General features: G+C 40.2%; 1 protein-coding gene across 1 annotated transcript; it reads right to left on the bottom strand.

The window, feature by feature from the left end:
• Positions 1-3,719: 3,719 nt before the first annotated feature.
• Positions 3,720-26,201, bottom strand: FZR1 (fizzy and cell division cycle 20 related 1). The gene is made up of 14 exons (XM_070931784.1): positions 26,144-26,201; positions 22,848-23,015; positions 20,426-20,551; positions 19,153-19,216; positions 18,340-18,467; positions 17,036-17,118; positions 15,098-15,281; positions 14,225-14,290; positions 13,221-13,323; positions 11,495-11,679; positions 9,449-9,682; positions 7,410-7,514; positions 5,795-5,887; positions 3,720-3,832 (listed from the first exon to the last, which is right to left on the bottom strand). The coding sequence occupies exons 2-14, from the start codon at positions 22,914-22,916 to the stop codon at positions 3,791-3,793; spliced, it is 1,482 nt and encodes a 493-aa protein (XP_070787885.1). The 5' UTR covers positions 22,917-23,015; positions 26,144-26,201; the 3' UTR covers positions 3,720-3,790.
• Between the last annotated feature and the right edge of the window lie 1,228 nt (positions 26,202-27,429).

Here is a 27,429-nt window from a genome sequence, read left to right as displayed (position 1 = left end):
TTCCAACAAAACCCTCAACAAAAGAAGACTCTGAGGCTTGAGTTTCCTCAAAGTTCCATTTTATTAGCACATCATATTTATTAGTATGTCATATTGGCACATCCGGAAAAACCTGCAAGTTGCCAAGGAAGTTCAAATCCCTGCCCAGCACCCACATGTCCATCACATGATCTAATCAGGCACCATCCAACACTGGAGATGCCTCCCAGTCACCTCATCACAGCTGCAGGGCAAGGTGGCCTTGACTTTCTGAGAAAAGAATGTTATTTTGACTATATATCACCCATACTCTTATGCAATCCCCCCTCCCATTTTCCCACAGTAGAAAATGTGGCAGGCCTGAAGGCCCAAATGTAAACGATGGCTTCCAGGTCTGATACCAAATCAATTCTGGAGAATTTAAAAACTTCCCCACTTTTATGCCATTTTGCTTATCATTAATATAAATGTACGACCCAATGAAGGACACTGCATTTTAAAATGTAACCCGGTTTTGAAAAATACCAGACACTTGACAAAGTAAATTGTTCCATTCATAAGTCTTTAATGCCAGATACATTAACTTTACATATGAAGCTATATGCTTTTTTTTTTTTTTGTACCATACCCCACACATCCTATGGCCCCTTATGTGACGCACTGCATACATAAGAATGCCAGACATTCATACAAAACAGAAAACAGAAACACCCCATTCCAAAAAGAATTTTCAGATACTTCTGGCCAAAAAATAATACATAGAGAAATACAAATCGTGGAACTTGTATTTTTTTTAATCCTCTTGCGTGGATTTTTGTTTTTCTTACACATGACTAGTCAACATGCATCAGTATAATCAACTCTTGCAACCCATATGAGAACTGAGACAACACACACACACACACAAAATACTTATTTGGAGGCAGCTAAACCCACCACAAACTCCCCATTTGCAGCATCTGCTCCAGATGGAAAGCAAGAGTTGGGAGATTCAAATCATTCTCTTCTCTAGGAACATGATTTCAAGATGGCACGTTGTGAATGGAAGTAAACAAGAGGGACCCTCCTTCAGATGCTGGCAGTCCATGGGCATTTTCTTTTCTAAAAAAAAAATAACTGCTGGGTTTGTCATGTTAGATACTACACGGAGGCAAAACCGGTTGTTCAAACACCAAAACAAAAGGGGTGCCACCGTATAGACCAGGTGGGCATCAAAAAGGTGGCAGGGACTCGAAAGAATCTTTCCAAGATTCGCATTCTTAGCCACCCAGGAGAACGCTCTGCCTTCTGTGTGGAAACAGGAGAGCTCTATTCAGTACTTCCTTTCAAGAATACTCCAGTTGGTTATGTGATATTTGTACATAGCACTTCTTGCATAGTCTAAGAAGCAGAACATTTTGCCTCAACTCCAGTATTTCCCCCAGTCTGGTGCTATGTGACTACAATCAGTGTAATCCTAAACCCTCTTGGTCAAAAGGGCTCAAAGATGATAGCAACTGGAGTTCCCACATCAACAGAACACAAAGCTGGAGCAAGACCAGAACATACACACGATGCATGAAGGGCCACAGGTTGATTCCTACATGCTCACAAAGAGAACTGGACTTCTGCAAATATTCTATTAAGTGCAAAGACACCTCAAACAAGCAACAGTTTGTACAGCTGGGGTAGTTCTTCACAAAGAGGAGTAAGGGCTGCTAAAATACAAAATACACTGATTTTAAAAGCAACACGTAGAACTCAAGTGCTGTAGTCTTCATATCTCAGACCTTCATGGCATTTCTGACTGGGCTTCAAATAAACAACATCATTCTGTCCTACTCAACCAAATTTAAAAATTAAAATTAAAAATTCACTTTGGACTGAATTACAGGACTTCATATAACCAAAAACGTTCCATTTATTTACTTCTTCCTAACACTAAACATAAATCCATCAAACCTATGGCTCCTTCAGGGTGAATCATGACTTATTAGATCTAAACTCTTGATTCCCTTCTTGCATTCTCAATTTGGTCTCTTATTTTTCATTCTGGACGAGCCATAAGTTATCCGATTTTTAATATTGGGAGACAAAGAAAGGAGTGCATCGGTCTAACATTCAATCCTAAGAGCCGAAATTACAAATTGTCTTTTTTAAGTACAGGATGAACTCAACTTGTATGTTTTTCTCCTTTTGAAAAGCAACATTTTTCCCCCCCAACACACCAAAACAGAAGCTGCCGAGCCTTAGCTTTCAAATCTCTGGAATCTCTTTACATTTGCTCCCAAGTCAAGCTTAAAAGCCAACACTTCTGTTCTCTCGGCTCTTGCCGGGCAACTTGTGCTTATTTGCTCATTGGAAACTCTTCAAAATCAACTCTTCATTCTGAGCCTATGAAATGTTCAGCATAAAAACATTGCTGTGCTTTTTGGGGACAAGTCGCTTTATTTTGGTGTACCTAAGGCAGGGATGAGTAATTTTTTTTCAGCCAACGACTGTTCTTTCTTCTAAAAGAGATGTTTGGTCCAGGGACTGTGGGGTTATGGCTGGTGAAATGCCATCGCTAAGAAGGTGAACTCAACACGTTTAGCCCCTTTTTTCTGCCTGGAAAAGGGGAGGAGGAGTTGAGGCATTGGATGGCTCTTATAAGCCTTGTTTTCCCATCAGCAGAAGGGGAAAAGCAGCCCTTTAGGACAGGGGTCTCCAACCTTGGCAACTTTACGACTTGTGGACGTCAACTCCCATGCGCTGGCTGAGGAATTCTGGGAGTTGAAGTCCACATATTGTAAAGTTGCCAAGGTTGGAGACCCCAGCTTTAGAAAGCAAGATGGCAAAATTTCCCCCACCTCCATTTTGTTCCTTAAGTATATTCAACGATTGTTTCTCCAACTGTTTAAAAAAAAAAAAAGCACAAATAATGGGCTAAAAATTTGGCTTTGCCCACTGCGGAGGTGTTCTGAGGGCAATAAAAAAGGATGCAGGGGGCCGTATGTGGCCTGCAAAAATACTGCCTTCCCTAAGTTGAATACACCCAAAGAATAACACTCATCCCTGCTGTCTGAGCAGCCAGTTTGGCCTCCTGTTTTTCAGGCCCTATCCCAGCCGTGCTGAGACTGACAACATGTTTGCGCTCAGCACAACTAGAGGACAGAAGGATTAAGGCTTAAATAAAAGTACTCTTCTCTTCCCCTTTTCAGTACCGCTCCCACAAACCAAGCCACCATGCACTCAGGGGTCCATCCAAATGCCACTGAACGGACATCGCCAAACTCTGTACGTCTTGGGAAATAAATCCTGCAAACTTGTCTTTCCTCTTTTGCCACTTACCACATTGGCGAGACTTCCATCAGAGCTGGCTTACTTTCTACAGATACACAAAATTTGTTTTCTTTTATTCATCTTCATGGCCAGGACCTAAAATGACCCCTGCTCCTTTTCCTTTTTTTTTTAAATTCATCCAACAGGCAGGCACACTTGGGCACTTGCTCTCTTTTTCTCTCACTCACATACACTACACACAGACACACACTTCAAGATTCTCCTCTCTCTGAAGCCCTTCTCCCACTTGTCCCCTGTCCTGGAGGACAAGAAAATATTTCTTCTTCTTTTTTTTGCCAGCTTCCCTTCCCTTCCCACCCATCCCTCCCCCCTAAATAATGCTCAATAGCATTCATACTCAGGTATTTAATAAGCATCTCTGAGTCCCCTCTAAACAGATTGACACCTTGCCCCCCGGTTCCCACCCACCCCCTCTCCCCAAATCCAGGCTTCTGGCTCCATGCACGCCGGTTAGTGGTCTTGACCCCAAAATATAGTCCGTGGGTTGATTTTACCGTATCCTGGTGAAGAGGTTAAGAACTGAAACAGACTCCTAGGATTGAAGGGAAAGAGAAGGAACCATTAGCATTGCATTACTTAGAAATGTTTTAACAGAAGATCTCCAAATGGGATGTAATATCACCTAGAAATGTAAACATATTCTAACACTGAGAAAAGCAGTAAAATAAAATGAAATAAAGAATATGGGATATCACAACCACCCTGCAGTCATTAGTCATTCGTGACCTTCCTTACCAGCTTCCCACAAGCAAAGTCAAAGCGGAAGCTGGCAGGAAGTTGCAGTCACGTGAGGTCCTTGCTTAATGACTTGCACAGTTCCCCCTTAATTATGGCAACCAGAACTGTTGAAATTGCTACCGTTCAGCAGCACACTTCATGCGGTTTTTCAACTTACGACCACCTCGCTTAATGACAAGTCTCTGGTCCCAATTAGCAACATCAAGCAAGGGCTACCTGTATTCCCATCAGCTGATTCATGCAGGCACAAAGAGCTGTAACACAACAACAATCTCTCTCCTAATCCAGAACAATCCAGCACTGAATTTCTAACATTGGTGTCTGGAAGTCTCCAAGAAGCCAGACAGCAAACGATGGGAAAATCAGCCCTTGTCTACTACCAGTCCCAAATTTTAGTATCCAGAGGTATCCTGAATTTGAACCTGAAGCCTCTACCTAGCCATCAGGACTAATAGTAATAGTATCCTCTTTCTCAGGGTATCTGACTGTGCCACTAGATCTGAAAGGATGGGCATGCTCCAGGTCCCTTCCCTAAATGTTGCCATAGAGTGGGAGATAGGCAGCATGTCTTCTCAGTGGTGGTCCCCTGCCCTTTGGAATATCCTTCCAGGGCTCTATTCCCATAGCCTTCTGAATGGCCTTGAAGGCCTGGCTTTTCCCACAAGCATTGGGTCAGTCCTAGAGGAGATCAACCCTGACTGCTCTTTAGAAGGCCAGATCCTGAAGATGAAACGCTAATACTTTGGCCACCAAATGAGAAGGATGGACTCACTGGAGAAGAACCTAATGCTGGGAAAGATGGAGGGCAAAAGGAGAAGGGGACGAGAGAGAATGAGGTGGCTGGCTGGAGTCACTGAAGCAGTCGGCGTGAGCTTAAATGGACTCCAGAAGATGGTAGAGGACAGGAAGGCCTGGAGGAACATTGTCCACGGGGTTGCGATGGGTCAGACACGACTTCGCAACTAACAACAACAACAAAGGCTGGAGCCTAATAAAGTTCTTTATGGATGTGTGGGAATGTTTCAGGGCACTGGTAATTTCTGTGTAGGATTTTATGTTTTTTTTTTAAAAAAATCATTGTTTTTACTGTCACTTGTGAGCCACCCGAGGTTATGCTGCATAAGATGGGCAGCTACATAATCTTTAAAACAAATGAACAAGTTACTGACTGCTCAGCTCTGCCTTTCATGTCTTAACTCCACAGAAGCTGCCAGTTAAAATCAAAACAGAAAAATAGCTGTCTTGGGTCATAGGGGACATCTCACTCTATGGTTCCCACCCGCCCTTGAGAACTAGCTATACGCCTATGAGAAGTCTCTAGCACCCTTCTGACAGAGGCATCAGACATTAAGGAGGAAATTCTCCAGTACAATCCACTCACTGTTCTTCTTGGAAGAGAAGCATGATTTCTTCACAGCCTACTTTTCAAAATGTGTGAGTTCTTCTAAGACAGCCTTCAATTATGTGCAGAATACAACAGTGAGGATGAGTCACTTATTCGAACTTCTGAACTGACACTACATTGGAATGGAATTCATAAATCCCCAGAGATACATATCTAGCCACTTACATGGCAGAAGATAGAAGATTTTTTAAAGACAGACAGCAACTCAGTTTGAGGCTGAAGGCTTAGGTTGAGGCTTTGTCTTCATTCATTAAGATGGCACATTGCTTGTAAGCCTCATCTTATTATGTACCACTGGAACTCAGCATTAGCTTCCAAGATGATTGCTCAAGTACATGAAAAAGATTTTACCTTGGTAGAGCGAGTTTTGCTGAAAACATTCCAAAACCTCAGTGTCTCATCCCCGGCTCCTGTCACAATGGCTTCTCCATCTGGTGACATTGCCTATAAAAAGAGAGTTGAGGAAAATGATTGTTACTGTTTATTCCATTTATATGGCAACCCATCTCATTTATGTGACTTCGGGCAGCTCACAACAATAATTCAATAAAAACAGGTTAAAAACAATAGATGCACATATAAAAAGTATTCATAATCAATTAAAAAAAAACTCAGAAAATCATGATCAGCAGCAGAATTCATCCTACATCAGTTCAACGCTGTCACCGTAAGAGCTCAGCACCATTACTGACCCATAGGCATGGTGGCAGTGCCATGTTTTCAGGGCCTTCCTGAAAGGCAGAAAGATGAGGGCCAATGAGCCTAAATTACTTAATCTGTTTCTTAATAGTTTTTAACTTCTATATGTATTTGTATTTATTATGGCTGTTCACCGCCCTGAGTCCTTCGGGAGTAGGGCGGTATACAAATATGAAAAATAAATAAATAAATAAATAAAATTTAAGTCAGAAGGGATGATCTTCCATGGGGTGGCTGCCATGGAAATAAAGGCTCTCTTTCTGGGTCTCACCAGATGAAATTCTTTTGCAGACAGGACTCGTAACATGCCTCTCATGATGGAATGGGTAGATGTAACTGGAGAGAGGTGTTCAAATAACCTGGTCCTATGCTATATAGGACTTTGTATGTCACAACAAGCACTCTGAATTGAACTCAGAAGCACATGGGGAACCAGTGCAGCTGAACCAACAGAGCAGAGTATAATGATGTGCTGATTGAGGTGCACCTAATTGCACACGCTGCTACGTTCTGTACCAGTTGCAGCTTCTGGATGTTCTTCAAGGGCAGCCCCATGTAGAGCACATGATAGTAATCCAGTCGAGAGATGACCAGGGCATGAGTAACTGTGAGCAGAGCCTCCTGGTCCAGGAATGGGCACAACTGGCAAATAACAAGGAGTTGGCCACAGCTATCACCTGCTCTTCAAGCAGGACCATGAGTCCAGGAGAAGCCTCAGATTGCACAGTAGGTCTGTTTGGAGCAGGGTCAACCCCATCCAGACCCAAAGGTTGTAGGTTCTTGGAACCAGCGAAATCCAGTGCCATTCAGTCTTGCTAGTGGAGCCAAAGCCTATTGTTCCCATTCAGACTTATTGTTCCAGATTTCAGAGAACAACATCACTTAATTTGCCAAGGGTGGAAAGATATCTGGGTATCTCCACTGGGAATCATAAACACAGTGATGATATCTCCAGTAGATGACCTCATGCAGCAGTTTTGTGTAGATATTAAATGAGAGTGGGGAGAATATCAAATCCTTCAGAACTTCACAAAGCAGGGACTGAGGAGGTGGGGGGATCACATGCTCCTTATCAACATAGACTGGAACTGACTCCAGAAGAAGGAGGAGAATCAACACAAGACAGTGTGGTCCTCCAGGGGTACCAGCACAAGACACCGTCAACACCAACTTCTGGAACCAGAGCAGAAGATATCATGGTTGATGATACTGAAGGCAATCAAAAGGTCAGGAAGAGCAAGGATGACTGCACTACCCCCATACTCACCAAGTAAAGGACTCTGTAGGAATGCCCAGTTAGCTTTGCAACCTGAGTCAAGGATGGGTACTTCCAAACTAGGATCTGGTTCTGTGAGTATCCATGGGTGCTCACCTACAGAAAGAACACAATCTTCAGGTCTTAGCTATAAACAAAAAGCAAGCACAAAGGCCGAGGAAGGGATCCCAATTATAATCGGACTTTTGAGGGTGTTGATGGTAGCCTCTAAATAGGTTTTCCATAGAAATCCTTTTCAGTTAAGGTGGTTAAGAAGTATGAATTGACTCGTTGTTTGGTTGCCAAGTCATGCTCGACTCTCTGTGACCATATGGACCCCCCGTCCTTCACTGTCTCCCCAAACCCATGTTCACCATGCCAATGACCCTATCTAACTATTTCCATTCTATGCTATCCCCTCCTCCTTTTGCCTTCAATTGTTTCAGCCACGGAATGATTTGGTCTGTTTCATGATGGGAGCGAGATCAAGAGATAGAAAACATTCCTCATACCAGAGCCTTGGTAGTACAGTGGTTTAATGCACCCTGTTATTAACACAGCTGCCTGCAATTTCTGCAGGTTCGAATCTTACCAGGCTCAAGGTTGACTCAGCCTTCCATCCTTTCTAAGGTAGGTTAAATGAGGACCCAGTTTGTGGGGGCAATAAGCTGACTTTGTATAAATATACAAAAGTATATACAAAAGTATATACAAAAGTATGAAGGCTATTGCTTAACGCATTGTAAGCCGCCCTGAGTCTCCGGAGAAGGGCGGCATATAAATCAAGTTAAAAAAAAAAAAAAAAGCTGCTGAAGGAAAAGTTTATAAAAGTGGGAACTTTGAAGACCCAAAATAAAAGCAAAAAACGATGTTTTCATTCAGTTCCATTTTTAGTTCAGATTCCCTCTAACTATGTCACTACTCCCATAAACTGATGCATTATTCACAATAGCCCTGCAAGGTAGCTTGGAATGAGAGGACAGTGTTCAAATTATTAAGGGGCATAGCAGAACATAGGCAGGCTTTTATTAAAATACGTACACTCTGCCCTAAGCCCACTAACAGCAGCTAAGGGCCCCTGACTGCTTTTGAAGAGAGGAACAGCCCTACTCTAGCAGAATGATTGCTATTCTAGCATCCAGTATCTTCTGCACTGGTGACAGCTAAAGAAAAACATGGAATACGTTATTTGGCCAAGAGTGATTAGACACACAATGTCTAACTTCCGATGTAGAAGCTCTTAGTGTATGTGCAAAGCAACAGAATCATCATCATCATCCCAATAAAAGGGGGTAGTAAAGAAGATAATAATAAGGATATAGTGATGCTACATTCATACTACATGGTTAAATATTCATACCGTGTTTCCCCCCCCAATTTTTGCTCCAAAAGACGCATTAGGGCTTATTTTCTGGTTAGATCAAGAGGGTTAAACTGGCGGCCTACGGGCTAGATGGGTCACGTGCAGGCCACACCCACCCCAGCTCCACAAAAAAACATTGTGATACTTCACGTGACGCCAATGTGACATGGCAAGTTTGACACCCATGGGTTATATCTTATTTTCAGAGAAATACGGTACGAAATACGGTACTAAATGGGTATATGTTGTTTTAATATGGCTGTACACCGCCCTGAGTCCTTCAGGAGAAGGGCGGTATAAAAATTTAGTAAGTAAGTAAGTAAGTAAGTAAGTAAGTAAGTAAGTAAGTAAGTAAGTAAATAAATAAATAAATAAATAAGTGTGTCCATCTTGCTGACAATCTTAACTGGGGCTTATTTTTGGGGTCGGGCTTATATTATGAGCATCCTGAAAAATCATGCTAGGTCTTATTTTCCAGTTGGATCTTATTTTTGGGGAAACACAGTAGACATAAAGCCCACCTGAAGAGAATTATTTCTCAAAGCTTCCAAGTTCAACATGATATTCCCTGTGTCACATTGAATTCTGTTAAAATAAAACCAGTAGCCAAACTGGGAATCCTTCTCCTATGCCTCAACCAAGGAAGGGATGCCACTTTGCCATTCCCATCCCATCCCGTGGTCCTTACCAGTTCGTTGGCATGCTTGGACCAAGCAAGGTTGCACACTTGTGACCCTGTGTCAATGCACTGCAAAGGCTGTCCAGTTAAGGTATTCCAGAAACGTATACAGCGGTCAGCAGTCCCACCTCCTGAAGCGAGGAGCCCATGCTGATGAGGGGACCAAGCAATAGCTTTGACTGCCGCGAGGTGCTCTGTATACTGCTGGACGGGGCTGAGGCTGGAATGGTTCCAGACAAGGAGCTGGAAAGGAAGGAAAGAAGTTCATGAGTATCGTGCTTTCAGAGCAGAGGGACTCTGCTAACACTTGAGGCAGAGGCTCAAAGGAGTTACCACTTGTATTCTTGCCTCCAAGACTATGTTTTGCACAATGGGAGGGAGGAGGAATAGCAACTGGAAAAAAGGACTTTCTTTCATTGCCCAGTTTTGATTATAGCAGTCCACTGAGTTCTAGACTGTATTTTTAAATGGAAAAATCAATACCATCAATAATCAAACAGCTTTAACTGGTTTGTGGATTGAACTGTTCTACTCACTATTAGAATACAGTGACATATTTGGAATTAGGCCTCAGGCTTAAGAGAAATTTGCTATTTCTATAGACTTTGTTTTGAATTTGAACATTTCTATTCTTGCCTTTCCACATTTTTTACATTTTCCATAGCTGTTTATTTTTATTTTTTTAAAATTAAACCATGTACAGGTAGTCCTCGTCTTATGATTGTAATTGAGCCTGGAATTATGGGCGTGACAGTCGTTAATTGCCTCTTGATTGTGTCACCTCTTCACTCTGCCTGATTTTACAAGCTTTTTTACAGCAGTCGTTAAGAAAACCCATTTTCACCAATGGGAGGTTTTTGTCAGAAGCTGGCAAAAATAAGCTGAAAATCATGGACACGTGATCATGGGGCACTACAAACAGTTGTAAGTACGAGCCGCTTGCAAAGCACCCAAAATGCCATCATGTAAGTGGTGTGTGTCCATCAGAACCTTAAAAATGGGTTGTAAATGGCTCTGGGAAGGTCCCTCAGAACTTCAAACGGCAGCTAAGCTTAAGTGTATGTTATATTGCATCCCTCAAAAGGGTCATCAAAGCAATATCCAATAATAAAGATAAACTAGAAATAAACATTAAAAACTGCACATTATTTTCAGAAAGGAATGGGAAAAGATTAAATTAGAATCAATGCCAACCTATATAGAAAAGCACACCTTTATCAAGTTAAAATGGAACCAGATGGATCTTCCTACTAATGTACCAGCCAGTGAGAGGCTGAGGGCTAAAATGTCTCCCCAGTCTCAGTAAGAGAACAGATGAAATTTAAAATCTTATGTGGTGTTTTAGGGAATTGTGTTAGATCTGGAATAATGTCAGGTTTCCAAATGATGAAACCCATTCAAAAAGAAATAGGCAAAGTCTATCTTCCAAAACAAATTTCTTTTATTTACGAAGGCATCAAATTGGCAAAGTCTGTTGTTAATTCCGGATCTGACACAAACCGGAATTACACCACATAATATTGTAAGTTAGAAACATCCCTCAAAAGTCACATTCTCCAATGAACACTCAATCCCCTTTTCCCGGTGTCTTCAAACTCCATCTTCCATTCTCACCAGGAGCAGCCTCTGTTCCCACGGGAAAGAAAGTCACCTAGCCAAAACAATCCTATCTATTCGCTCCTTCCCCCCACCTTAAGAATGTGGAGAGCCCCAAAACCCCCCTTACATAGTAAAGAGAAAGAAAAGAAATAAATGAGTATAATAGAGAGCTAGATAAAATGGCTAGACATATGTCAAATTCGGGCTCGACAATCTCTTTGTCATCTCAGATACCATATTATGAACATACTGTTCAGGCCTATTTAAATTCAAAATAAAAAACAGTTGACATATTCTGTGTCAAGGTCAACTTCTCTCGTGTGCTTCTAGCAATCTCTTAATTCAAGGTCCATCTTCTGCTCTGTTACAGAGTATCACAGAACTGCAGCAATCACAGATTGTGTAACCTCGGCCACCCTGGATCAGCAGAGGTTAAGGCCAAGCTGGTCACCTCACCTTGTTGTCATTCCCACCAGATGCTAGGAGCTGGTGATCTGTGGACCATTTCAGCCCACACACTTCCTGCCTATGGCCCTGAAGGCGCCGTTCGGACTGCAAGGGAGGCGTCCGGATGTCTCTCTGGAGGATCATCCGGTCCCGACTGCCAGAAGATAGCTGGTCTGCATTCCATGCCAGAGCACCTAGAACAGAGGAGTGTTGTGAAAACCACGAAAAATGGTGTAGTTGGGAAAAAATCCTTTATGAAAAGAAATTCTGTGTATCACTTCTAGAGCACTCCTGCCCCTGTTGGGGGAGCGCCTGTGAAATGTCACGCTCAGAGCCATTCTAATCACCGAAAAAACCAGCCAGTTGCCAGAGGAAAGTAATGTCAGAAATGGTTGGAATTAATACTATTTTTAAGATAAGAACTACGTTTGGGTTTTCTAAAGCAATTCTCTTCCAGTGCAACATCCAGCATAGGATGCCAGATTTCATAATTTCATCTTTAATAATGAAAGAAAGCTGAAAAACAGAACTGCCCTGAAATGATGAAGGAATTAGTCTTGAAAGAAAACTGAATATCCCTGTAGTTTAAAGCTAAGAAGTGATTAAATTTTGTATAGGTCACCTCTTCTGAAGCATCTTCCAATAACTAGTGCTTTCTAGATAACTAGTTATCTAGAAAGCTATTGCTCACCTATTCCAATACTTGTTTTGATTAGCAACAGCAACTCTACAGGTCTCAGGAAGGTTTTTCCCCCCAATTGCTGCATGAGGAGCCCTTTTCCATTTAGTTACTAGGTGTGTTTCTAGCCACTGGATTAGATACAACATTAGCTAATTGCTCATGGAGAATAAAACCAGATCGCTATGCAGTACGATATATTATTTCTCTTTTGTAAAAAAGAATTATGGCTAACCAAAATAACACAAAATTATAAACAATCTTCTGCATGCTCAACATCCAGATTAAAAATTATCTAAATCCTTGAAATTTTAACATTTCTCCTAAAAAGTAAAGAGCATCTACCCTGTTTATCAAATTAAAAAGCATCTTAACAATAAAAACAGCCACAGTCAAAGCATGAGTCTCTCCACAGAAAGCAGCTAAATACAAAGGACTTTCAAATCCTAACCTCTTTGGAACAAAACCATTTTCACTTAGCATTTGAAAATTAAGGGAGAACACATGGCAAATACATCCAAAAACTTGCAGCAACCAGCGATGTCCCTTGTCAGGTTACAATATTCTAGCTTTCCAACAGAACATGAAGTAGGGTTACCAAAGAGGATCTCAGCACATGGATAGGTTCACAGACAGGTAGAAGATGGTTTGTGAAGCATTCAAGTCACTGGTGGGTTGCCCCCGGTTCGGACCGGTTCGCAAGGAACCAGTAGTAAAACCGGTGGGAGACCCCACCCACCACCCCGGATGTCGCCATCAGCGATCTGCACATGCGCAGAAGCAAGGCGCGTGTGAGAGCGAAGCGAGTGCGTGCGCGTGATCCCGTTGCGAACCGGTAGTAAAGGTAAGTAGAACCCACCCCCGATTCAAGTCCCAGATAATTTAACCTAGGATTATGGAAGAATGGGGCTATATCATCCACTGGAATGTTCTCACAATAACCAAGAGTTGTCTACAATGCTAAGTATAACACGAATTCATTACTGAGCAAGGAAAAATTAACATTCAAGATGGGATGGGATGTCCCTATAGGCGACATCAGTCAGCTTTCCTTACCCACTCTGGCCGTGTGACCTTCCAACATTGAGAGTTTCTTCCCTGCTGCAGCATCCCAGATCTGTACAAAACCTTTGTGGGTCCCAACTGCCACCAAATTGCCCTAAGCAGGAAAAAAAAAAAAGACATCAAACATACGGCTGCAGGAACTATCACTCTCCAGGGAAAACCCTGCTCCAAATACGGTCCCAGTTTTAGAGCAATGTTGAAGAATGTATTCTTTCTCTCTCTCGTTAGCAACTGAACACCTAAACATCTGCTGTTATTTATTTCGCAGGCATATGTATGCAGATTCACTCGCACAACATTTCTGCAGGACGCTGAATTGCACTTTTTATGGTAAAGGGGCTTTGTTTGGTTTTGCAAAATAAAGTTGTGTAGGATAACATGTGGTTGTGCAAACATGTAATATGTATAAGTAGATGAAAGTCATGATTTTGTATCAGTATAGGCAATTACTGGATCACCTGATCTGGAATCGCCCACAGTATGCTCTATGGTAGGGACATCTCTGCAAAATTTCTCCATCAATTAACATCCTTTAACAGGCTATTTCAGAGATATAATCAAGAATCTTCTGTTTACAAAGCACTGCTGAGCTACGGCTGGTGGCAACATAGTATAAAGGTTTAAACAGTAGCGCATCTGACTTGGTTTTTAGCCCTTTAGCCCTGTTATACAGTTTCAGTTTAAGGAGTTTTAATTCTAAAGCTTTCACTGCATTATCCATTTTTCTGGTCTCCTCCTCTTTATTTTATCCCACCTTTTTTATATATAACTAACTCAAGTTGGTGAACACATTTAATACTTGTGCCTCCTCCAATTTTTCTCACCCTTTGAGGTGGATTGACTGAGAGAAAGTGACTGACCCAAAGTTACCCGGCCAGCTTTCAGGCCCAATGGAGGCCTAGAACCCACACTCTGATTTCTAGGCCAGCACCTTAGCCACTATAGCAAACTGGCTCTCAATCTTTGTCTCAGACCTGCAGTGACCACATACTGACCCGTTCTGACCATCCTACAGAGGTAACAGAATCGCCTTCCACAGATAGATCACACAGCCGCGTCACCTTGAGGGGGAAAAAGTCAAGAATCAGAAATCTCTGTAAAGGCAATGGGGGAAAAAGGGAATTCATAAACTTGGGTTTCAGAAACCTCTCTTGTACTTTTGGCTTCAGAAATCCAAGCAGTAGGAAAATCCTGTCCTCAACAAAAATTTCAAGCCAGGGATTTTCAAACTCGCAGCATCTGAAAGATACTGTTTTTCAAATTTAAATGTGGTGCATGTTCAGAGCAGGCTACCAGAGCAGAAAACCACAAACCTAGTCAAAAGAGACACTTCTTCAAGGGGCGCCAAAGGTGCTTTTTCAGGAGGAAACTGGATAAAAAAGCACCTTTGGGACAACCATGACCTGGATGACTGAGAATCTCTACAGACTTTTAGCTATACAATTTGGATTGAACACCCTTTGAATGGTGTGGGAGTAAGAATGGATTTCCAGAGAAAAAAATTGCAGACTACAAGAACCAGGAGCACTACTCAGGTGACCTTGAGGACACAGATAAACCTCTAAGTGCTTCAACAACCCACTAAAAGGATGCAGATTACCAGCTGTCTGCAAGGAATATAAATCCTTCCATTCCTCACCATCCTGTCAGAGCTGAAGAAGCTTCTTGGATGAGAAGCAAAACGTCTTCAAAAGAAAAAAACAAGAAAGTCCAGTTGTCTCCTGAAAAAGCACCTTTGGGACAACCATGACCTGGATGACTGAAAATCTCTAAAGACTTCTTCAAGGGGCAAATAATATTCTGACTCTCTATTGGGGGAGATGTCCAAGGGCAGGATGTAAACTCTTGTCCCAAACAACAGGCTTTACCTGGCTAGTGCAAGCACTCCAAAGGTAGACACACGTCCCAAGACCAACACTAAGGACGTTGAGGGATGACCAATCAACTAGGTTCAAGTAGAAGTCATCCTGAAGTTCTGGAGCATCCAAAACCTTGAATGGAATCTTGGATATCTTCCTTGTGGGTTTTCGAGGTGATCGAAGTAATTTTTGACTATTGGAAGGAGGAAGAAAAAAAAAAAGTTGCGGAAAGTACCAAAGAGAAGGAATAGCCATTCTCCCCAGATACACCCTAGTTTGGTGACCTACCTCCTACAAATACACACAAAAAATAAAATATTTTTAAAATGTCAAAAGAATCTGGCTGTTCTATTATTTCATGAAGTCATTTCAGGAATTCCAGACCATTTAAAGGACAACCTCTCTCCTATTACATCCACCCAGCCTACCAGGATGGGAAGGCAGGGCACGTTGCAAATCCCGTCTGCTAGGGATGTATATTTAGTGGAACCATGAAAAGGGAGTGGTGGTGGGACCTGGAATGTCATTCCCCCCCAAGGTATGATTAACCCTCCACTGTGTTGCTTTTCTGAAAGGCCCTGAAGACGTGGTTTTGTCAGTGTGCCTGGGGACCATGAATGGAGAATGGTTGATTTGATTATGTTGCTGCTATCATGGGGAGAAGGTATGGGTTTTTATGTTGTAGACTTTTTAATGCCTGGGGTCACCTGTATGGGAGCTGGACAGCCATATAAATAACCATCAGCAGCTATTAGAGTTACATTCTTCTGGCAGAACTGGAAACAGCATGCAAGTTGGGTGATGGCATTGCCCTTCTTCACCTATTTAAGGCTTTTCACATTTTGAGAAATGAGTGCTAGACAAATTAATTTTTGTTTAATCCAGCACTGCTCTTCTTGTGTTCTGAAAAATATATATTTTTATATTCTTTCTCTATATTATAAACAGCTAGGGATCAAGCAGGGGCTGGTTATTCAAGTGCTGGGGATGCTTTCACTGAGAGTTGTGTTTTGAGCAATGGCGGAGACCGAATGTTCTAAATTCCACACCACATTTCCTCCTTGTTTATTCACACACTGACATTGTTCCATGGCTGGCTGGCTGGGGAATTCTGGGAGTTAAAGTCCACACATTTTTATGTTGATATGGTTGAGAAACACTGCTGTAGAGGGTTGCCCTGTAAAATTCCTAGAAATAATATATTCATTGATTAATGGTCCAGGAAGCAACATTAAAAAGAAGAGAAGGCTAGATCAGATTAAGCTATTCTATCAAATGCACCACACAGTTTATGTGATTCAGATGCCTATAGAATCGAATCGAATCAAATCAAATAGAACAGAACAAGAGTTGGAAGGGACCTTGGAGGTCTTCTAGTCCAAGCCCCTGCTCAGGCAGGAAACCCTATACCATTTCAGTGTCATTTCAAGACATATGGAAACTCCTACCCACCCCAAATCCAACACAATTCAAGACAATTTCCCCTTCCCGTTTCTAAAATCAGTGCAAGAGAAAAGCTGAACCATGAGGAAAGGGGATTTGCAGCTTATTTTAAGGGAGCTTTATCCTAACACCCTCCCCCCCCCACTGTATTCCACCCATAATAGCAATAAGACATAATGCCGCTTCATAGTGCTTTACAGCCCTCTCTAAGTGGTTTTACAGAGTCAGCCTACTGCCCCCAACAATCTGGGTCCTCATTTTACCAACCTCAGAAGGATGGAAGGCTGAGTCAACCTTGAGCTGCTCAGAATCGAACTCCTGGAGTAAGCAGTGAGTTAGCCTGCAGTACTTCATTCTGACCACTGCGCCACTATGGCTCTTTTAATAATAGAAACCACAACGAATTTCAATGCAACTTCTAGTTCCCAAATCACAAGGTGGCATTAGTTCCAGGATTATTATTCTGCATGGATAACCACCATCCCATTTCAAATGGTAGCCAACCTTTTGTTGCTGACAGGGGAGAGGGAGTATGGAGAAACCTCGTTGCCATCATCAGGACTGGAACGTTTTGTGGTGAGGGAATACTACATTTAACAAGGAAAAAACAATTACCCCCAAATTAGCAAACTTGAGTTTTCTGCCAAAGAACAAGCACTTGATTTCACAATCCATTCAGACTTCCCATATTGCACTAAGCTATCATATTTGTTTAATTTTGGCTTAACATGCTCTCTGAACCCCAGTCATTGTGACTATTCAACAAGAACCTAGCTTAGTGCAATGTATGTATAGTCAGTCTTGCCTTCCTATCTGCCAAATGCTTACAAACAGCCTGTTTAGTTTTCTTTGTCTACAGCTTTCCTTCAACAGCCAACAAGATAAGAAACAGAGAGTGTCTCAAGAGTCTGCTCCAACCACATCCTTTTCAGCTGTAATTAAAAAAAATAAACCTGAAATAGCCTCCCCAGAATGGCTTATGCTTGCTTGCTTTCTGACAAGCAACATATTAGAAAGACAATAAATAACTTCACATTATTTTATGATGTAATTCTTTTCAATTTGTTTCAATGTTTTTTTACCATTATCCCAATGCTTCTTTTGTTGTACTTTAAAGTTCTTTTTAAATTTTAGTGGGAGGCGACTCAGCAACTTTAAAAAGGGTCAGATATTAGAACTATGCAAAGAATTCAAAATAACTACTTTATAAACATGTTGGGGAATGTATCACGACTCTGTTCAAGGACAGCTGTTTTGCTCTGGCTAAGTTGCTTCGTGAGGTATCCTTTTCAAATGTTTTGCATACTTAAGACACGATATCTGAATACGCATTTCTAAAAATGTGGGAGAATATTACTGCACTATTGGTATTCCAATAACCATCAGATTAATTTGAGAACAGGAAGCTGAATTAGATTCCACTTTCGCCTGATACACAAAACTTTGGTTTTTTAATGAATTTGCATTTAAATTAATAGCTGTACCATGCCACCATGTGATCTAACAATCGTAAGTTCTTTGTTTTTAAATAGTTAATGAAATATAACAGATCAAGGGTTTTTTACCCACAATGTCTTAACTGGGATTTCCAAATCCAGAAACAGTCTAAATTTCAGCTATTAAATTGACCACTTTAGAAAACAGGATGCTCAGCTAAATAGATTCACACCCTGAGTTTAAATGAATACTGATTCCTAAATGAATAATTTAATTCCTAACTCCTAAATGAATAATACTACCTCCTTTTTATTGTAGGTCACCACCTGACTATTTTACAAAAAGGCAATATCATTTTCAGAGAAGAATACCGTGAAAAGGCTCTTCTTCTCAGGCGTGGAGGGCTGCAGCCTCCTGTCCTCAGTCTGTGGATCTTGGACTTTCTCAATCCCAGCTCCAAGGAGTTCATTTTTTAGCAAGGCGGAGTAGGCAAGGCCATCTGCACAAACAAAAACCTTGTCAAACTGATTGGCCATTTCTTAAAAAATAGGTTAACTGGAAGCATGTAGCAACTTACAAGAAAAAAATACAAAAAATATTTTTTCAAAACATTTTTTTTGAAAAATAAGAGACATTTTACCAAAGATATTAATTAGTAATCAGAAAGTTGGAGACTGAATTTCAAAGTCAGCCAAATCTGTCTTATTGGCAATGTACTAAAATTAACAAACAGTTACTATTATTATATTTAATTAACTAACAGAAAAAAGGACATAGAATTTTTAAAAAATATTATTTCCACAAGATATTAGTAACCAAGTGGTTGGAGATTACATTTCAAAATTAGTTAAATCTGCTTATTACAAAGCACTAATATACTTAGTTACAAACATGAAAGATGAGTATAAGTAATGCTGAGATCTTACTAATATTAGTTAAGGATCCCTTATTCTTCCATAAAACTTACATTCATTTTGGCAAAAGCTTACGACTCTGCTAAATACCTTCCACATGGCTATTATGTACTGTTCTCCCCCAATGTCTATGGGGACTCTCAGTCATCCAGGTCAAGATGGCAAAGACAAACAGCAAACCAGGGTACTGCAGTCTAGCATAAACCAGCCTACCCCAATCTCTTCAGAGGGCCTAAGGCATGCAAGCAATAGGCAAGATTTGGTCTCTACCTTTGCCATTGTCTGAAGTGGCATCTTTTGCTTTTCTATTTTGACTTGGAGACTTTTCATTTTCCTAAAAATGCAGATAAAACAATTAGCATGCACCCATTTTGACAATTTCCAAACGTCATAGTGGATCTTTTTTTTTTTTTTTTGCTTTCAAAAGGCAATATAATTGTTGTAAAGCTTTCTAAGCAGCCTCACTGCAGAAGATTCTGAGTCACATATCAGAGGCTCTACTTCGACTGCTTGCCAAATTTGGCACTATTTATACTCCCTTATTTCCCTAAATTTAAAAACTGTTCCAGAATCTTATCTTCTCCTCTTCAGTGCTTAAGACATTTTAGAGGAATATGGAGTTCAAGGAACATTATCTATTACAGCTGATCTTTTCACCCAGAAATTCTGGTATTTTTTTAAATGCCAAAGGTTTTCAAAATACCTCTTCAATAAACATTGCTATCCATTCACTCAGCTTGGGAGTTTTACAATTTGCTTTGCAGTTCCACTTCTGCAGCCCCCCCCTCTGCTTTCAAAGGTTAAATAGGCTGCATCAGGGAGGAGACTATTCAGTTATTCTAAAAGCTGTGATCAACCGGCCCCCATCCCTTTTTCATTCAAACCAGCTTTTTTTAAAATTTAGTCTTTCCATACCTATCAAACAATCTTTGCATCTATTGTTTTCCATTGATTTTAGAGTTTGTCTTGCTGGTATATATTTATAACCAATTTTAAGAAAAAAAATCTTTCTTGTGTAAACTGGATATTTTTAAATAACTAAACCCATCTTCAAGCAGTCGCTTGAAGTTCCTCAGCATTTTTAAGACCCAAAAGTCTTGCATCATAACTTCTGACACTCAGAACATCTGGACAAACTCCTGCTTCACACATAAAAAAATCCCCAAATTTGACGAAAACCTCCAACTCCAGGTAAGTAGCTCAGATTATCAGATTTCTTTCTAAATACCTGGAGAGGATTGCTAGCCTAACTAGACATGGTAGGCTGGATGACCTGATTCCTGACAATCTTGGTCATATGGTACCCTCCATATGGTTTAAGATCACAATTTCCATCACTGAACATGTTATTTTCTTTTGGATACCATCAAATGTTTAAGGGAAACCATGACTGTAAAATATATATTTAAAACAAAACAAAACAAAACAAAACACACAAATGGAATGACCAACAGGAAGAAAGAAAACATCATGTCAAGTATTTGGGAACATCTGGTCACCCACAACCAGTCAACCAACTAAATGGCCTTTCTGCAAAGCTCACATTTATTCTATGAAAGCTGATGCTCCAATTTGCTCCAGCTCGGGAAGGAATGAATCGGTCACCATGTTTACTAGGGGAGGAAACGGGTGAATTAGAAGGTGTCAAGGTCCTCCTCATATCTGTAACCTGGAATTTTGAAAGAACGAGAATGGGAGGGAAGGAAAGGAAAGGTCAGGAAAGCAGCCATTGGAAATCCACAACAAAGACCAGTGACAAAACAGAATACAACTGCATTAAAAATGAAATTCAGCTATTACAGAAAAACAAGATTTCAGAATTTTTATACAGGTTGTCCTTGACTTACAACAGTTCATTTAGTGACCGTTCAAAGTTATGATGATACTGAAAAAAGTGATTTATGACTGTTTTCTACATTTACGAATGTTGCAGCATCTCCATGATCAGGTGATCAAAATTTGGATGCCTGGCAGTTGACTCATATTTATGACAGTTGAAGTATCCCGGGGTCATGTGATCACCTTTTGCGAACTTCTTACAAGCAAAGTCAATGGGAAAACCAGATTCACTAACATCTGTGGCAAGAAAAGTCATAAAATGGGGCAAAATTCACCTAACACTTATCTTATCTAATAGAAATTTTGGGCTCAATTGTGGTCATACGTCAAGGACTACCTGTATATTATATGAGCTTGGCACCTTTGTATAGTTTACCTCATTTTGCACTGTTATGTTTATATTTTTTTAACATTTGATTCCAAACTAAGTTAATTTAGGACCACTACCAACACAAAGTCTTTCTGTGCAAAGAAATAACCTTACATATACCTAATTAGAAGTAAAGACCATTGATCAATAAACAAACCAACCAACCCAAGAGGGAATTATATTTCAGCAAGTACAACTGAGCAACATTTGAGTAATATATTATAATCTGAACATCATTAGAAGAGATAAAACAGTAACTCTCCAACATGTCAAACCAAAAGTCCAAATATGATTTCTAGACATACTGATTGTGTCCATTAATTAACCTGTTTATCAACATTTTTTACTGTATGAATATTGCTGATATATATATTTTAGTTGTGTATCATTCAGTGCCTACCAATCACTTTTTAATATAATACTACTTTTTCCATTAGAAACCATTTAACATTTCTAGCATTCTAACATTATAAGAGTGAAATAAGGGTACCTCATTTGTAGCATTTGCTAGGCTAATGCAATCTACCCACAGAATTGCAGGAAAGGACAACAAAATCTTCACATTTAAAAGCTATTTCAATGGCACAAAAACCTTATTTTTATCTGTTTGGGCTGTTTTGCTTTTTTAAATTTTCAGAGCCAAAATTTATTAATGAATAAGTACAGTCAGTGTATTAAGCAGGGGAGTACAGAATGTTCTGTCTTTAAATAATCACCCATTCCAATTTAGGAAGGCCCACTCTGAATACTCCAAATAGGATTCAACCTGTCACTTCCAGAACTGTCATTCTGAGAGTTTTGTAAATCATGGCTGAATCCTTTCTGGACATTTAGAACCACTTACAGAGTATTCTGAATGGCTTGGAACAGTTTATTTGGGACAGGGCATTCGGTGCAGAGTTTAATGCAAGTTTACTTATGACCACACTAACGATACATAATCTTGCAAAATTGTCTTGTTATATTTAGCGTGTATCTATATTTTTATATTTTCATCATATTGCAGAAAGATAAAAAATGAGCACTAAATTTCAATTGCCTGTTATCACTCAATTTTTTAAAACAAAATAATAATAATAATACTGAATTACTGAAAAAAACCACTAAAAATATATGAATTGGAATGCTTCCCCATTCATTTCATTTTCACTCTTCTGTGGCGAATATCAATGGGCAATTACAATATTCGGCTACTAACATTACATATAAATATGCATTATATAATTTTAATGAGATCTTTTATATTTCTCCAAAGCAATAGGAACGTTCTGAATCTGACAAATTGAACATTTGAAAATTCACAAGTTTCTTCTAATATGAGTTCAAATTGCTTCTGTTGCCTCTTTCATCACTTTCCTTAGGTACCATACATAGTCTCTCAAAACAGGGATGCAACCCTGAGAGATCCTGAAGTTTCCTAACTCTTAAGAAGTTGCCACCAAATTATTACTTTACAGTTAGGGTTAAATTAAAATTGAAAGGTCGTTTCAATTTTAATTAAGTTTAAATTAAATGCATTTTTCTACCATTCCCTCTTTTTGAAGTACCTTCCTCTCTAAGATACACTTTATGATTACAAATACAACAATGCAAAACTAGGTAATCATTTGTAACTTAATCATGTAAACAACCCAGCATCTGTTTGCTCAATAGCTCTTGCACAACATGAATCGTTTTTAGAGATGTATGCCACAATAGAAGGATTTTATTTTTTGTACCATATGCAGGAAAATTTTAAATGCTTAATAATATTTACAGAAGGCATCATGTTTTCATTCTGGATGTTGATCTGACGGAGAAGGCGCCTTTCATAGTCTTGATCCATGATGGACAGGTGCAGGACAGGGGAGGGAAAGAGCCAAGGTGTCTTATAATAGTCTCACACAATTTTTTTGTGCATGGAGACCAGGGAGTGACCAATAGGCTGCAAAGAAAAAGGCAGGACCATCAAACTCCAAGCAGTTGAAATGTTAAAACCATCAAATGTTATAATTGTGAGTTCTAATTCCTCTTTTAGTATGAGATGACACCTATTTTCACTTAATTACAATGGATTTACACACTGGGCAAATTGTTCATTTATAGATATGATCAAGCCCAGACCATCCTATGTAGAAATTAGAAATGTTTTCTCCAGCCTACAAGCAAAAAAGTTGTGTAGACAAAGTCTTATGTGTTAAAATCAGAATGATTGACATCATTCTTTTATTAACTGAGGGGATTGGCTGGGACTAAGAATTCATTGTTCACCATACAATTAAACTTATCAACTTGTAATTTAAACAATCATACATTTCTTCTGTGAGATCTCCATTCTCATGATCTATTATAGACAGTAAACTCCTCAGTGCTCACCTGTTTACATGTGATAAAGCATTATGGGTAGTGACAGTACTACAGAAACACAAACAATTCAAAATTTCCTTACTGCTATTTAAATTTGAAAGCTGGGTCTTAAAAAACCTTGAGAACTAAAGTTTACAAAGTTTTTACCAAATTCTGCAATGTTTCTCTACAAAGCAGTGGCAGATACACTCAAGATCCTTCAATGCCTGTGCATACCTACCTATCAATGAAACCTTACATTACCCGAAGTCAGTTTTGACTCTGAGGAACGCATAACCAACATTTTGTTTGCAAAAACATTAATCCAATACTTATGGCATAAGAAAATGAAGCATAAATCTCATTTATGTGTAGAAATGTGAAAAGTCATATTCTCTTCTTTCCTCACCTAAAATACTAAACATTTGTGAAAGTCATAGAAAATACTCTTAATTTTTATTTTCCATTCAAAATATGTACTCCTTAAAATATATTTCTGCACCTCAGAGAGTTGCAACACAAGGTCTTCCTTGCCCCTCTGAATGAGCTATGATCATTTGTATGCTGATTAACTTTTATTAAATTTTCATTTCAATCTGTCTCTCCTGTCTGGTTTATCTGACACACAGCTTGAAGTTATCTATCAGCTCCATCAACCAGCAAGTGGCTTCTGAGAAAATTTATTCAAGACTTTCTCTAAATTCTACAAATGTGCCAATTCTGGGCCTTCCTTAGGCATGAAAGCCACCTGGGTGACTTTGGGTCACTGTCTCTCAAACCAACCCACCACACAGATTTGTTATGGGGAAAATGGGACGCAGGAGTATCAAGTATGTTTGTCACCCTGAACTGACTAAAAAGTGGGATAAAAATATTATATACATAACAGTGTGAAATCATAGTTGCTAGTTCTTTAGTTGGTGTTGGCCTTCATAAACAGTTCCTCCCAAAATAGAACCCAGGATGTAATGTATTATCAAAGTGTATGTGCAGTTCCAAAAAAAGTGCCCTTTTGTGATTGAAAGATGGAAATGATTGGAAGATGGAAATGTTGTCAATGCAGAGATTTTGTAAGTGCTGCCAACAAGCACTGTAATAATTATTATTCTATTACCTGACATTTAAATTAGCAACATCTGTTGTCCTCAAAGGGTGTTGCTCTAACATTCCTAACAGGTAATATTTGCCTAATAGTATTAGTTCTAGGCAACGATAATACAAAAAGCCAAAATAAATTACAACTATATACACTGCTCAAAAAAATAAAGGGAACACAAGCAGAAGACATCCGAGATCTGAATGAATGAAATAGCCTTAGTAAATACTTTGTTCGTTACATACAGTAGTTTTGTGTTCCCTTTAGGTGTTTGAGCAGTGTACAAACTACTGTATGTAAAGAACAAAGTATTTAATAAGGCTATTTCATTTATTCAGATCTCGGATGTCTTCTGCTTGTGTTCCCTTTATTTTTTTGAGCAGTATATTTTACATTACCACAGCAGTGAACTGACCCCCCCCCCCCCCGAAAAAAAAAATGCACGCTGGGCATCTTCTCTATAATTTTTCCTGATGAAAAAAGAAAAGGGGAAAAATGGGTATTTTTCTCCTATGGCTTCAAAAACTCCCAATAAATAAATAAATACATAAATAAATAAAAAATCACAACCCTAATTATCATCCAACAAATACACCCTTGCTTAAAGCCCTCAAGCTTCCTTTACAGCACCCCAATTCCCAACTTCTTCAGTGGACCCCAATGCCTCCCCATCCCCTTAGCCAGCTGATCGGGTTCAAACCCATTTCAGATGAAATTAAGACATTTCCACATTTTAACACAAAATGTTTTTTTTAAAAAAACAAATAAACAAAATGCAATGCACAAGTGGGCAGTGTTTAAACAAATACAGGTAAATATGATTTCCTCTCCCAGGTTTCCTTTAGTCTAGTCTAGTCTAGTCTACTCTAGTCTAGATATATATATCTAGACTAGACTAGACTATAGTCTAGTCTAGTCTAGACTTTGTTCAGTCTAGACTACTATAGTCTAGTCTATAGGAATAGGAAGAAACAGCTGCGATCACACATTGCTCCTAGAAGCACGAAGCCGAAAACACCAGCCTGAAGATGACGAATGAGACTTCATTGAAATGTCACCAAGACACTTCCAATTTTACGCGGGAGAAAACCCGAATAATCAAATATATATATATATATATATATATATATATATATAGATAGATAGATAGATAGATAGATAGATAGATAGATAGATATAGATATAGATATATATACTAGTCTATGCTATACATAGGTTGGGGGGGGAGGAGCTGCGCTTAGCATCTATCAGCGGACTAAGGATGGAGATAACCAGCATTTGGGAATTCACCTCCAGCCTCCCATGAGGAACCCTCCGCGCTGCAAATCGCTTTTATTAGAGAACAAGAGAGGCTGCAGAAGAGGCCTGTAAGTGGGGGGGGGGAGTGTCCCCCGAGCTGCCTCCCTCTCCTCCATATTCATCCTCCGCCTTAAATGCCTGTCAGCCTGAACGCTCCCGTAACAAGACAGCCCGCCCACCGCATCCAAGCCCAGGCAGCCCCGTCCCAACATCACACGGGGGATGCAACAGAGCCTGTCTCCAGAAGCCCCGCGCCCACTTTCACCTGGGCGCAAAAAGAGAAAAGAATTGGACCCTCAGGTAAGGAAAATATAAACCCTCCTCCCTCTCACCTGCCCTCAGCGAGAGCCATCCAATATGGCGCCGATCCGACTCTCTTGCCCTCCCCTTTTCCCCGCCCACTCTTCCCTCATCACAGGCGCGCAAGGCATCACGGGAAGAGAAGCCCTCTCTCCCCCCCCCCACCCTCCAATCCACCGCCTCCTTCTCGGCCTCGCTCGCTGATTCGTCCCGTTCGAATCAATACAACGCAGAGGGGAGCGTAGCCCTAGCAACGGTCCCGAGGCCTAGCTGAGACCCAGCGAGCCTGCTTTGCGTGAGGTAACCGAAGCACAGAAGTACGGGAGGAAAGGCGGGCGGGGGGAGTAGCAAATTGGATCACGGAACTGGCTTTTGCCCTTCTTCCTCCATATAGAAAGCCGAGGAATAACCAAAAAAAAAAAAAAAATGGAGGGGAGAAAGGAGGGGGGTTTCTAACATTGGGATGGTTTTTAAAGGAAATGGGGAGGGACGAGCGGCTCTGAAAAAGTGTCCGATTACCGAACAGTTTGTTCATTTGTATGTTGCACTGAAAAAATCATCAAATAAAAATAGAACGAAATTGGAGAGAATCTGATGTTGCAGTAAATATCAGGGCTTTAAATGTCCTTTTGTAAAACCTCTGGGTGTTTGCCTGTTTCTCAGTCTAATTTTACCGCAAAGACTGGGAGGAGAAAATTGAGAAGGGGAAATTGGGGGAGGATGACGGGGGTTTATAATAACACTTTTTGAGGTACAGGTACGAAAAGATTTTTAATGTTGACCATTAAGCCTCTAGATAGATGCAGGCTCAGCCATTGACAAGTTTATTAATAAGGCATGACCTGTATAATGGATGGGATTTACAAACGTGTAGTTCACTACAGAAAGGATAAGATTAAAAACAATAACTACTATAAAGCAGTGGTGAAATTCAAATTGTTTTACTACCGATTCTGTGGGCGTGGCATGGTGGGCGTGGCAGGGAAGGATACTGCAAAATCCCCATTCCCAGCCTACTCTGGGGCCAGCCAGAGGTGGTATTTGCCGGTTCTCCAAACTACTCAAAATTTCCGCTACCGGTTCTCTGAACTGCTCAAAATTTCCGCTACCGGTTCTCCAGAACCTGTCAGAACCTGCTGGATTTCACCCCTGCTATAAAGAACATAACAACTACGGTAATACAGTATAATATCCTGCCATAAGGAAACAGGCTAACACTGGGTAGAACAGCCATGAAAGTCTTGAAAAGGATAATCAGTTTAAAATTCCAGGTAACAAGATGCTGGATGTGTGTATATCTACAAAAAATCAGAATTGT

This window comes from Pituophis catenifer, unplaced genomic scaffold (genome assembly GCF_029215685.1).
Source record: "Pituophis catenifer annectens isolate HBS135680 unplaced genomic scaffold, rPitCat1.0.hap2 SCAF_1, whole genome shotgun sequence".
Classification (NCBI taxonomy): Eukaryota; Metazoa; Chordata; class Lepidosauria; order Squamata; family Colubridae; genus Pituophis; species Pituophis catenifer.
This window is presented reverse-complemented; position numbering and strand designations above follow the sequence as displayed.